The 12,739-nt window shown below is 42.1% G+C and overlaps 1 protein-coding gene across 1 annotated transcript; it reads left to right on the top strand.

The window, feature by feature from the left end:
- The first annotated feature begins 4,064 nt into the window (after nt 1-4,064).
- Nucleotides 4,065-6,689, top strand: LOC140549068 (uncharacterized). Its single transcript, XM_072672332.1, has 3 exons — nt 4,065-4,181; nt 5,691-5,990; nt 6,186-6,689. The coding sequence occupies exons 1-3, from the start codon at nt 4,065-4,067 to the stop codon at nt 6,687-6,689; spliced, it is 921 nt and encodes a 306-aa protein (XP_072528433.1).
- The last annotated feature ends 6,050 nt before the right edge of the window (nt 6,690-12,739 follow it).

Raw genomic sequence — 12,739 nt, 5'->3', positions numbered from 1 at the left:
TTTAGACCGACTTTACAACTATATCAGAAAATGTTAACCAGCAAGAATAACAAAAAAACTTATGATCCTCTTATGGTCTCATGGTTAGAATGTAATGGCAAGAAAGCATCACAAGAATATTGCAATAAATATTGTAATAGAATATTGTAACATCACATTGAATATTATAAAACTTGCTGTTTTTTTAGGTTTATAGATTTATTTGCTTTAAGATATTTGTTATATTCTACATTAAGATGTTTCTTCTGTGGAGAGTTCTACAGTGTGTGTGTGTGTGAGTGTGTGTGTGTGTGTGTGTGTGTGTGTTTAACGTTGTGGTTTGTCAGATAAGCATTTCTAGAGGCCTCCATGCTCTCTTTAGGCTGACCACAGTGAGAGCACAGGAAGTTACAAGAACGTCAAGCGTTCACAAAACACACACAGATTGTCTGTTGTCAACTGAAGCTGGAGTTAAGAATATCCTGCCTAAATATGCCATGTTCCTCTGTATAGTATATAGTATAGGCAAAAGTATGTAGCTGAAGGTGTGTGGCGTGCATAAGGTGCAGAGATATGAGGCATGCTATGACATGTAGGAATACGCAGTCATCTTATCTTATATTAACACTATATTGCCAAAAGTATTCACTCACTCATCCAAATCATCGAATTTAGGTGTTCCAAACTATTCCATGGCCACAGGTGTATAAAATCAAGTATCTAGGCATGCAGGCTGCTACAAACATTTTTGAAAGAATGGGTTGCTCTCAGGAGCTCAGTGAATTCCAGCCTGGTACTGTGATAGGATGCCACCTGTGCAATAAATCTGGTCATGAAATTTCCTCGCTAATAAATATTCTACAGTCACACAGCCACAAAGTGGTAGGCCACGTAAAATCACAGATTGAGGACAGCAGATGCTTGTGCACAGAGGTTCTTAACTTTCTCAATCGCTACAGATCTCAAAACTTAATGTGGCCTTCAGATTAGCTCAAAACAGAGTGCATAGAGAGGTTTGTGGAATGGGTTTCCATGGCTGAGCAGCTGTATCCAACCCTTACATCACCAAGCGCAATGCAAAGTGTTGGATATAGAGGTGTAAATCACCACCACTGGACTCTAGAGCAGCTGAAACGTGTTCTCTGGAGTGACGAATCACGCTTTTCCATCTGGCAATCTGATGGACGAGTCTGGGTTTGGCAGTTGCCAGGAGAACAGTACTTGTCTGACTGCACTGTGCCAAGTGTAAAGTTTGGTGGAGGGGGGATTATGAGCACAGATGTTTAACATTAGTGTCTGACCTCACAAATGCGCTTCTGGAAGAATGTTCATGAATTCCCACACACTCCTAAATCTTTAAGCTGTTTAGCTGCAAAGGGTGACCCAACAAATACTTTTAGCAATATAGTGTATGTAAACACTACAGTGCATAAGGTGGTACAGTATTTTAGCAGCAATGTTATAATTATAGTGTGCAGGTATATACAGGGTGAGACCATCAATAGAGATGTGTGTGAGTGTTTGTGGGTGAGTGTGACAGGAATGAGGGGGTTTTAGTTCAGTTCTTGCGTGTTGAGGAGTCTGATGGCCTGGGGGTAGATGCTGCTACAGAGTCTGGCAGTGATGGCTCGAATGCTCCTGGACCCAGGATGCTGCCAGACAGCATCAGTGAAAAGAGCCTGTGTGATAGATGGGTGGGGTTGTCCACAATACTAATGGCCTTGCGGACACAGCCTGTGGTGTAAAAGATTGACTGGAGAGAGACCCTGATGATCTTCTCAGCTATCCTCACAATTCGCTGTAGGGTCTTGCAGTCTTTGTCCCAAACTAGACAGTGATGCAGCTGCTCGGGATGCTCTTTAGTACCTCTGTAGAACATGGCGAGGATAGGAAAGGGAGATAAGCTTTCCTTAGTCTCTGCAGAAAGTAGAAGCACTGCTGGGCTCTCTGTTTAGACACTAATGAGGAACATAGATTCAACTTCCCACAACTAGAAGACACACAAGTCTTTATCTTCTCATAGAAAAACACTCTTTGTTCTTAATGCTGTTTTAGCAAATGACAACTTTGTACATCTTTGTATACCAATCAAGTACATCTGAAGAAGTTATCTAACTCAAGCAGATATTGCTCATACAATAAATCTTTGGCCGAGGGGGACGGCTAGTCTGGACAATTAATTTGATGTATGTGATTGTTAATTATCTTAACTGGTAATATCTTATATAATACATATAGCCATACAAAACAATATAATAAATATTTAAATAAGTAAATATGGAAATTAATCAAATATGGCAACAACAAAAACTTCAAGTGATATAAATAACACAAACTAATAAAGTTTAATAAAGGAAAGCATAGTGCTTTATTTAAAAACAGCAAACTGAACTGAAATGTGATTTGATAGCAGCGGTTCTGTTTACCAAAAAGTGTGTGGTGGCGAATAGCTGGGCTATTTCAGATATGTTAGGGTGTTATAAATTCCTAGGTTGGAAAACATAAGTGAGTTTTGGGCTGGAGGAAGGTCAGGATGTGCAGATATTGAGAGATAAGCTTATTTTAATAGTCGGGAAAGCTGTGAAGTTTTTACTGGAACAACAGGCTCTTTTTTCATCTTAAATTTCCTTTAGTTTCTTTTACCTTGTTTAATCTTTCATGTATTTAGCATGATTTTATTTTTTCATCACTATCATAGAATTGGCTAAACTACCTTGGCACCCAGCCTAATCAACACAATCAACATGTGGTACCACAGATCCCTTCTGCCTTTGTATATTCTGTATTTTTGTGTATATTTTGTGTGTATTTTGTATTTATTTAATATATTTTTTATATAACTTTATTTTTAAAATGTTTAGTATGTATACAGTTTGTCCTCCTGTAGAGCATCAACCTGAGCCTCAGCACAAGCATTTCAATGCATAAATGTCCTGATATGTTGTGCAAATGACAAATAAACTTGAAACTTGAACAGCGACCACTGGGAAACACCTGAGCAACCACCTGGGATACCATATCAACAGCCTAATAAACAACTAAGCAACATCATGGCAACCATCTAAAATCCCACAGCCATCACCTTGCCACATTGTAGCACCCATCTAGTATCCACTTAGCAACACCATGGGGTAATAATAATAATAATAATAATAATAATAATAATAAAATTTTATTATGGAAATATAGCACCTTTTATTTATAAATCTCCAAAAAGGTCACTTTACAGGAGGCAAAAATGTTCTGAACTTTGAATGGAGGTCAATGGAAATAAGAGTGTATTCCACGTCATTTATTCCATTTCTGTTGGCCTATTCATAGAAATAGACTTTACCAGAACTATTCACACAGTGTACAGAGAAGCTACAGGGTTCAAACCATGCAGATACATGTTTTTCATTGGACAGGAGTGATATACAACAATCATTTCACTGAGGTAAAGATGAGCATGATCATAAATACACTGGGGGAAAAAAAACTAGAACCTTAAAATCTCTTCTAAAACTAACAGGTGTGCTTGCTTTTTTACTTGGGGTCATCTTTAGCTTGTAAGGTAGGCTGGTTTTAAATATACTTCTAACTAGATTCAGCTAACACTCTTGTCTTAAGGTTAACATAGAAGCTTGGTGCTCACTAGTTGATTGAGGTGCTGATTGAGGTGTAGTTTCAGGCCAGCTAGAAGTGTGAATTGCAGAGGAGGAGCCAAGTGCCTCCAATCTTGATAAATTAGGTGTGGAGCCACTCAGAAATCAGTGTGCTTGCTTTTTTACTTGGGGTCATCTTTAGCTTGTAAGGTAGGCTGGTTTTAAATATACTTCTAACTAGATTCAGCTAACACTCTTGTCTTAAGGTTAACATAGAAGCTTGGTGCTCACTAGTTGATTGAGGTGCTGATTGAGGTGTAGTTTCAGGCCAGCTAGAAGTGTGAATTGCAGAGGAGGAGCCAAGTGCCTCCAATCTTGATAAATTAGGTGTGGAGCACTGTGTGGTGCACGTCTGTAGCGGTTTGTTAGACGCCATGACTCCTAGCTAGAATATCTGCTGCAAAACCTTTTTTACTCAACTCTATTCTGTAATACTTGAAGATGTGCTTTGCAATTCCTGTCCTCACCTCTGACAGCAGCCGGAGGTGCAGATACCAGTGCAGACGCCGCAATTCCGGTAACCTCATTTACCCACCTTGTTCTAATACCAATGTGATGGTAACTGGGGGACTATGGAATTGCCAGTCTGCAGTGCAGAAGGCAGATTTCATTTCAGCTTTTGCTTCTGCTCGGTCTCTAAACTTCCTGGCACTGACTGAGACGTGGATCACCCCGGACAACTCTGCAACTCCAGCTGCCTTGTCGTCTGCCTTTGCCTTTTCCCACTCTCCACGAAGGACTGGCAGGGGCGGCGGCACCGGTTTACTTCTCTCTCCTCTGTGGCGCTTCACCCCGCTCTCTTTCTCTAATCTTGACATTTCCTCTTTTGAATTCCATGCTGTTACTGTCTCTTCTCCCACTAGACTTCTCATCATTGTTCTCTACCGTCCTCCTGGTCCTTTGGGAAGTTTCGTTGATGAACTGGATGTTCTCTTGAGTGGACTCCCTGTTGACGCCCCACTTATTCTACTCGGCGACTTCAACCTTCCATCAGAGAAACTCCAGTCTTCATGCCTTCTCCCAATCCTATCCTCTTTTGATCTCGCGTTCAACCAGTCTGCACCAACACACAGAGCAGGAAACACTCTGGACCTGATCTTCAGCAGACCTGTCCCTGCTCTGGACGTGGCTGTGACTCCTTTGGACTTCTCTGATCACCACCTTCTCTCCTTCTCACTCCCCCTCTCTGCTCCTTCAACCAGCACCTCTGCAAACTCTTCCACTCTTCACCGCAATCTTCGCTCTGTTTCCCCCTCAGCTCTTGCCTCTACTGTCCTGACCACTCTTCCCCATCTTGAATCTTTCTCCTCTCTCCCACTTGAAACTGCTACAGACACTCTCCTCTCTTCTATCTCCACCTCTGTCGACCTTCTCTGCCCTTTCTCCCCTAGGTCAGCAAATTCTTCTCCACCTTCCCCGTGGCTGTCAGATGTTCTCCGCAACAACCGTAGAGAGCTAAGACTGGCTGAAAGGAAGTGGCGGAAATCACAACACGACTCCGACCTCCACTCTTATCAGTCTCTTCTCTCCAGGTTTAGAACGGAAGTTGCTGCCGCTAAAGCATCTTACTACAGGGGGAAATTGGAATCATCTGCATCTGACCCACGCAAACTATTCACCATCTTCTCCTCTCTCCTCAACCCTCCTACTCCCCCACCTCCCACTACCCTGTCTGCAGATGATTTTGTCTCCTTCTTTGAAGAAAAGGTTGACAAGATCCGCCGATCTTTCCCCCCCGCCTCTACCCCGCTCTCTAGGCACTGCCCTCCTCCTCCCTCTTCTCTGACCTGCTTCTCTCCTCTTTCCACAGATGACCTCCTACATCTTCTCACCTCCAATAACCCTACCACCTGTCCACTAGACCCTGTTCCTTCTCCTCTGTTCCAAACAGTCGCTCCAAACCTCCTTCCCTTTATCTCCTCTATCATAAACAGCTCTTTGTCATCAGGTCAGGTACCATCGGCCTTCAAGTCTGCCAGAGTCGTGCCCATCCTAAAGAAACCAACTCTAGACAGCTTGGACATCGGCAACTACAGACCTATCTCTCTTCTCTCTTTTCTCTCAAAGATTCTTGAACGTTCTGTCTACAACCAACTGTCTCTCTTTCTCACTCTGAACAATCTTCAGGACCCTAACCAGTCTGGCTTCAAAGCTGCACACTCTACTGAAACTGCTCTCATTGCAGTTACAGAGAAGCTCCATGCAGCTAAAGCTGCCAGACTGTCCTCGGTTCTGATCCTTCTTGACCTCTCCGCAGCTTTTGACACAGTGGACCACAAGATCCTCCTGTCTATTCTTGCCGGTCTTGGAATTACCGGCTCTGCATGGCAATGGTTTGCATCATACCTGCAGGGACGCTCATACCAGGTAACGTGGCAGGGCGACACGTCCGCTCCTTGTAGTCTCTCCACTGGTGTTCCACAAGGCTCAGTTCTTGGTCCTCTTCTTTTCTCACTGTACACTCACTCTCTTGGTAAAGTGATATCCTCTCATGGATTCTCTTACCACTGCTACGCCGATGACACTCAACTCATGCTCTCTTTCCCACCGTCTGACACACAGGTTTCTGCCCGTATCTCAGCATGCCTCGCCGACGTCTCTTCTTGGATGGCGGCTCACCATCTCAAACTCAACCCCTGCAAGACGGAGCTGCTGTACATCCCGGGAACTGCTGGACCAAGAAACGATCTTGCCATCACCTTTGAGAACTCACTGGTCACTCCTTCTACTGAAGCCCGAAGCCTTGGTGTAATGATGGATGATCAGTTATCGTTCTCAAGTCATATTGCAAACGTAACTCGGTCCTGCAGATTCCTCCTGTACAACATCCGGAGAATTCGACCCTTCCTCTCTAGAGAGGCCACCCAGGTCCTTGTTCAGTCTCTCGTCACTTCCAGACTTGACTACTGCAACTCTCTTCTGGCTGGTCTCCCTCTGCGTACCATCAGGCCCCTACAACTCATCCAGAATGCAACGGCACGGGTCGTCTTCAATGTCCCAAAATTCAACCATGTCACTCCGCTGCTGCGTTCTCTCCACTGGCTTCCTGTAGCTGCCCGCATCTGATTTAAAACCCTGACGCTGGCCTACAAAGCCAAGAACGGACCAGCTCCTCCGTATCTGATGGCAATGGTCAAAAGCCGATCCGCACCAAGAGCCCTTCGAGCTTCAAGTACGGCTCGGCTCGACCCGCCATCCCTCAAAATCCGTGGAAGACAAGCGTCCAGGCTTTTTTCTGTCCTGGCACCAAAGTGGTGGAACGAGCTGCCCCTGGGTGTCCGAACGGCCGAGTCACTCGCTGTCTTCAAACGCAGACTGAAGACCCACCTCTTCAGAGAGTACTTGGACGATTAGTTCTATTGTCGCCTTATTGTATTGTGTTTAGCAATGTCTAAGCTTAGAGGTATCTTTTGAATTATTAGCCTATTCTAACTAGCTGAGGTTTTCTTGGGTAAATAGCAAAGCACTTTGTAAGTCGCTCTGGATAAGAGCGTCTGCTAAATGCCGTAAATGTAAATGTAAATGTGTAATATGATAGCACTTTCTCTTGTAAGTCAGAACCCTGGCAGCAGCATTCTGGACCCGCTGCAGGTGTCTAATAGAGGTCTTTGGGAGAGCAGATAAAAGAGCACTGCTGTAATCTAATCTTGATTTGACAACTGCATGAACAAGTTTCTCACTATCTGCAGGAGAGAGTTTGTGTCAGACCATGGCAATATATCGAAGGTGGAAGGGAGCTGTCCTGCAAGTAGCCATCATGTGTGACTTAAAGCTAACCTCATTATCAGAAATGACACCTACGTTTTTACAAACCGTTTCACCTTTAGAGGCCTGTTATTTAATCAATCTGAACTTTCTTTGAGTCTCTAGTTCCAGAAAATATTGTAGACATCCACATATGTATGTCACCTATGTAATCAAGCAGTGAGCTCACAGATTGTAAGGCTTTTGCATTAAGATAATAGTAATTCAGCTGGATGGTTAAAAGCTTTTCAGGGATTTTACCAAGAAAAGGAAGCGTCATCAGAGAATGAGCCCAGAACCAGCTTAAAGAAGTGTCAGCCTAGCTGCAATCCTGCTTACATCTTACGTGCCTTAATCTTACCTAAAATGTGACCACCTGGGATAGCATAGCAACCACATTGCAACACCATAGCAACCACCTAGTAGCACCATAACAGCAACATAACAACTCGTTGCTGTCAAAGCCACCACCTGGAACACAATGGGGACCATTTAGTAACACCACAGCAGCCACATGGGATACCATAGCAACCACCTAGCAACACCAACACCATCCAATTACCACATTCTTCATTCAGAGACCTCTGCCTCACTCTGATTCTGATCTCTGCCTTGTTTGTTCTAGGGCCCTCCCCTGACTGTGACAGGTCTTAATCACTGCCTCCTTTCATCTAGAGACCTTCCCCTGACTCTAATGACCACCTTGTTAGATCTGAGGCCACCCAATAACTCTGATTAGATTTATTTTGAGATTGCCCTTTGACTCTAATTGGTCCTAGTCCCTACCACTTGTATATAAACACATATAAAGGCCTATAAAGCCTCCTCTGACTCTCACCTCTCTACCTTGTTTGATCTGACATTCTCCCCTGACTCTGACTCATCCTATTGAGTTCCTTGGTTATTTTGAGACCTCTCCCCAACTCTGATTGGTCCTAATCCCTACTATATTTGCTACAAAGCCTCCTGCTGACTTTGATTGGTCCTAATCACTGCCTCCCTTGTTCTGAGAGCGTCCTCTGACTGCAGTTAGGTCCTGATCGTCATCTTGTTTGATGCAAAACCTCCTTCCTGCCCCCTAACTCTGATTTGGTCCTAATTTTATTTATTTTTTTAGTTCTGAGGCCTTCCCCTGACTGGCTCTAATGACTGCCTCGTTATTTTGAGACCTACCCCTCATTGTGATTTGTCCTAAACATTGCCTTGTTTTTGTCAGGCCGACCCCTGACTGTTGAAAATAATGTATTTATGTAAGCATGAGAGAGTCATAGATACTAGTAGAAAACAAACTGATTTGGAGGCAGAAGTATTATTTAGCAGCAACACATAAACACTGTAGTCTAAAAAATTAGACTACAATTCAGCCATCCTAAATTCAGCCATGTCACTCCACTGCTGCGTTCTCTTCACTGGCTTCCTGTAGCTGCTTCCCGCATCAGATTCAAAACCCTGACGCTGGCCTACAAAGCCAAGACTGGACCAGCCCCTCCGTACTTGATGGCAATGGTCAAAAGCCGATCCGCACCAAGAGCCCTTCCAGCTTCAAGTATGGCTCGGCTCGACCTGCCATCCCTCAAAATCCACAAAAGACAAGTGTCCAGGCTTTTTTTCTGTCCTGCACCAAAGTGGTGGAACGAGCTTCCCCTGGGTGTCTGAACGGCCGAGTCGCTCGCTGTCTTCAAACGCAGAATGAAGACCCACCTCTTCAGAGAGTACTTGGGTGAATAGCAGAGTACTATGGTCACCTTATTATCTTGTGTTTAGTAGAGTCTAAACTTAGAGGTATCTTTGAACTATTAGTTTATTCAAACTAGCCGAGGTTTTTCTTGGGTAAATAGCACAGCACTTTTGTAAGTCGCTCTGGATAAGAGTGTCTGCTAAATGCCTTCAATGTAAATGTAAATATAATGGCTTTTACCAACCACATGCATACTTTGTACATGCTAAAGATATTTGCTTAACTAATGCTAACATGTTCTTTCTGACCAAAACCACCTAAAAAAGTCTTGATGGCAGAATGTATCACTATATTGTTAGTTTTGAAAGCTCCTCCAACAGTTAATCAAAACCTTATTTGTCACGAGACCTACCCTTGACTGAGATTTGTGCACATTTTGTCTGCTCACTTAACATGAGTGAGGCTCTTTTTAGGAAGCCTATTCTTAGGACAGCACTTTTACCAGTTTGTCAATGTTATTTAAATTTTAGGCACCGCCAGCTTCATATACAGATCAACCTGAAAATATTGAAATGCAAGTGTTAAAATGGAAACAGCAGTCAGCACAGTCTTGTAATTGCAAATGTATAGACATGTACACAAGCCAACCTGGCTGGGAGCTTTTCTTACAGGATTACACCAAATAATTTAATTTACTTCACTTTCAACAAGATCTCTAGGAGATGCTCTGCACTTCAGCACACTTTGGCCTACAAAGTGATATCTTCCTTTAAAGATGCAAGAAATGAATATAAAATCCTGTGCTGTTTTCCTGAGGCAGCCCTCTGGCACACAGCTCTCATTCTACACTTGTTTCCTCATTAAACAGCATCAACAGGATTTAACTACACTGTAAAAAGCCGTTTTGCATTTTAGCCAGGGGAACTAGTGTTATCATGTTGAGTGAACTGACCAGCCATTACAGCTAAATAAAATGGGTTCTGAAAATATCCACTTAAACATGAACCGGAAAACTTACAACTGTGTAAAACCTCTTTGGATAATGAAAATATTTATTTTTCCATTTTATTTTCACATTGTGTTCTGGCACCATCTGTTTACATATTGAGCATGTTCTCTCACCAGTCCAATCAAAGTTTGTCACATATGTAGTCATACATAGTACAACTAGCAGTTAAATGCTTTAATAGCTGTCCACTCACATGAAACAATAAGAGAAAATAAGGAATTTCTGAACAATATGAAATATATTATTTAAAATGTAAACTATAAGTTTATAAGTTAAATTAAGTCAACAAATATTTGTTACATTTGTATTAAATTTTATATGATAAAATATTATGTTAAACATTATATACAAATATATGTTATGGCTTATTTACAGTGTAGAACACTACTTTTCCTCATTTTCAACAGCTGCCCTGATCCTCCTCTCTTCAGAAAACATTTCAACGTCCTCTCAGTTGCTGAGTTTCCTCTGTAAGCAACAATGCGTGTAGCAGTGCTGAGAACAGGATTGATTCAGGAATGCACTATTGATGCATCTTTTGCATGTAAAACAGTGCGCCTCTTTCTGACAGGCGAATCCATCTTCATTACAGCAGACAACGGTGGAGGAGTCTGTGGCCCTCGCTGAGAAAGGGCCTATCCCACAGATGCTGTCAGCTGATTCATATCAAGCTCACTCTCAGCACCTGAACTGACAGATCTAACGTTCAGCCACTCGGCCACTGGGGAAAACTGATGGAGTGAAAGCAAATAAGAGTGTTACGGAGCTCGTCAGTATTTATTTTGGCTGTGTCATGTTTTGACTTAACCCCTTAACACTCCAAGGCTTATTAGACACTAAGGTGTATTAATCAGTAACTACAGGGACTGTAGTAAAAGCTGGTGGGGCTGTTCTTTGGTAATAGAATTTTATAATAACACTTTTGGCCCGCCAGCAGGCCAAAGGCTGTTTAACGGGTTACTGTCTAAAACCACTTTGGTTGTGACATATTGAAAATGGTTGATGATTTATGCTCAAAGAACCCAGATCTTAAACGTTCTGCAATACCCAATATTTTCAAAGTCATATTAAATGTTTTTGGGTTTTTTTTATTAGAATGGAAGACGGTATTTATCAATAATGAGAGTTTGTGTCATCTTCAAAAGCAAAACTTATGTAGGGGAAACAGATCTGAAAACTAACCAATTCCAAAACCCTTACACCCTGTGCAAGGCGTCCTTACACCCCACCAACAGTCTGTTTTCACGGCTTCCACCTGCGTCGTTTAAACAGCAACGGTGCTTGTGATTTCTACACCGATGGGCGTGGTGGTCCTGAAATGAGGTGTGTTCAGGTTAATTTCTGGGGTATTACTATCTTGTCTTGCGGCACTGACTGAAAACAACCTAGGCAGACGTCAACAGTCAGGCGGATTTGGCTATCTTGGCAATGAATTGTCAACACAGGCCTGTGGCAAATGCACGTACACCCTTGCTTTGCGCCATTAAAATAGCAATTCAGACCAAGTCAGACCGCACCTGGCTCTTAAAGGGAATGGGGAGTAACGCTACTAAGAGGCTTAGTACATTTTGAAGGTAATGTGGCTGTGTGGATTCATTCATTGTGACCAAACTTATGATCTCCAGTGACAATGGCAACGGGACGTTCTGTTTAGCTGATTGATCATGTTTTGCAGCTGCTGCTTGAGATTTGTGAAAAAGTAAGTAGAGGAAACACAAAGGTTAAACCAAACCTTTTTAAAATGTAGCGCTGCCCAGTTGTTTCCATCTTTACTGAAAACATTAGCTTTATTTAAAATGTAAGATTTTTTTTTATTTATTAGTTAGTTAAATAAATAAGTATGCATTACTTCATTCATTTATTATCTGGCCAAGGATGTACAGTTCAGAAGATTCTGAGCAGAACCCAGAATGAGGCCATGGGATTCTCATGCACTGCTTCATCCAGTCTTCGGGCACGGTTTCTGGAGAAGGTGTAAGACTCCATCTGCTGGTGAAATGGTGGAGATGTTTTTTTTCTTCATCATCATCCTCCATCATGCCTCTCCCATACTGCACTTTAATGTTGCACTGTGGTTTGATGTCTTGCCAAGGTGTTTCTTCCAGGTGGTGCTTTTAAAGCTGCAAAGTCATAATCATTTCTGGAGGTGAGAGAGAGAGAGAGAGAGAGAGAGAGAGAGAGAGAGAGAGAGAGAGAGGGATTAAGCCAATGAATTATTAACATGTTTCCACAGATAGTCATTACACATTTGATTTAAAATATACAATAATGTTTATTTCATGAGCTCATTGTTTTGCACAGTCAGCTCCTCCATCCTTCATTCAGAGTGGAAAGGTGAATAAGAACCCAATCAATGTAAATGTGCAAGCAGAGCATGTGTTACTTTAAGTACATTAAACTACATGTAAAAAACATAAGGTTCACAAGGCTTATATATATATATATATATATATATATATATATATATATATATATATATATATATACATACTCACAAAGTGATATGAAAAAGTTTGGGCACCCCTGATAATTTTGATGATTTTCCTTAATAAATCATTGGTTGTTTGGATCAGCAATTTCAGTTGAATATATCATATAGCAGACGAACACAGTGATATCTGAGAAGTGAAATGAAATTTATAGGATTTACAGAAAGTGTGTAATAGTTATTTCAATGAAATTAGG

The sequence above is a fragment of the Salminus brasiliensis genome, chromosome 2 (assembly GCF_030463535.1).
Source record: "Salminus brasiliensis chromosome 2, fSalBra1.hap2, whole genome shotgun sequence".
In the NCBI taxonomy this organism is placed as follows: Eukaryota; Metazoa; Chordata; class Actinopteri; order Characiformes; family Bryconidae; genus Salminus; species Salminus brasiliensis.
The sequence above is the reverse complement of the archived record's forward strand: the minus strand, read 5'-3'. Positions and strand labels throughout refer to the sequence as shown.

What these genes read in the sequence shown, in the direction of transcription:
- LOC140549068 (XM_072672332.1), top strand. Translation starts at nt 4,065, where the DNA reads ATGTGCTTTGCAATTCCTGTCCTCACCTCTGACAGCAGCCGGAGGTGC. An exon ending in GTTCTAATACCAATGTGATG is followed by an intron (nt 4,182 to 5,690) that starts GTAACTGGGGGA and finishes TTTCTCTCAAAG; the next exon opens with ATTCTTGAACGTTCTGTCTA. An exon ending in TGCAGGGACGCTCATACCAG is followed by an intron (nt 5,991 to 6,185) that starts GTAACGTGGCAG and finishes TCTGACACACAG; the next exon opens with GTTTCTGCCCGTATCTCAGC.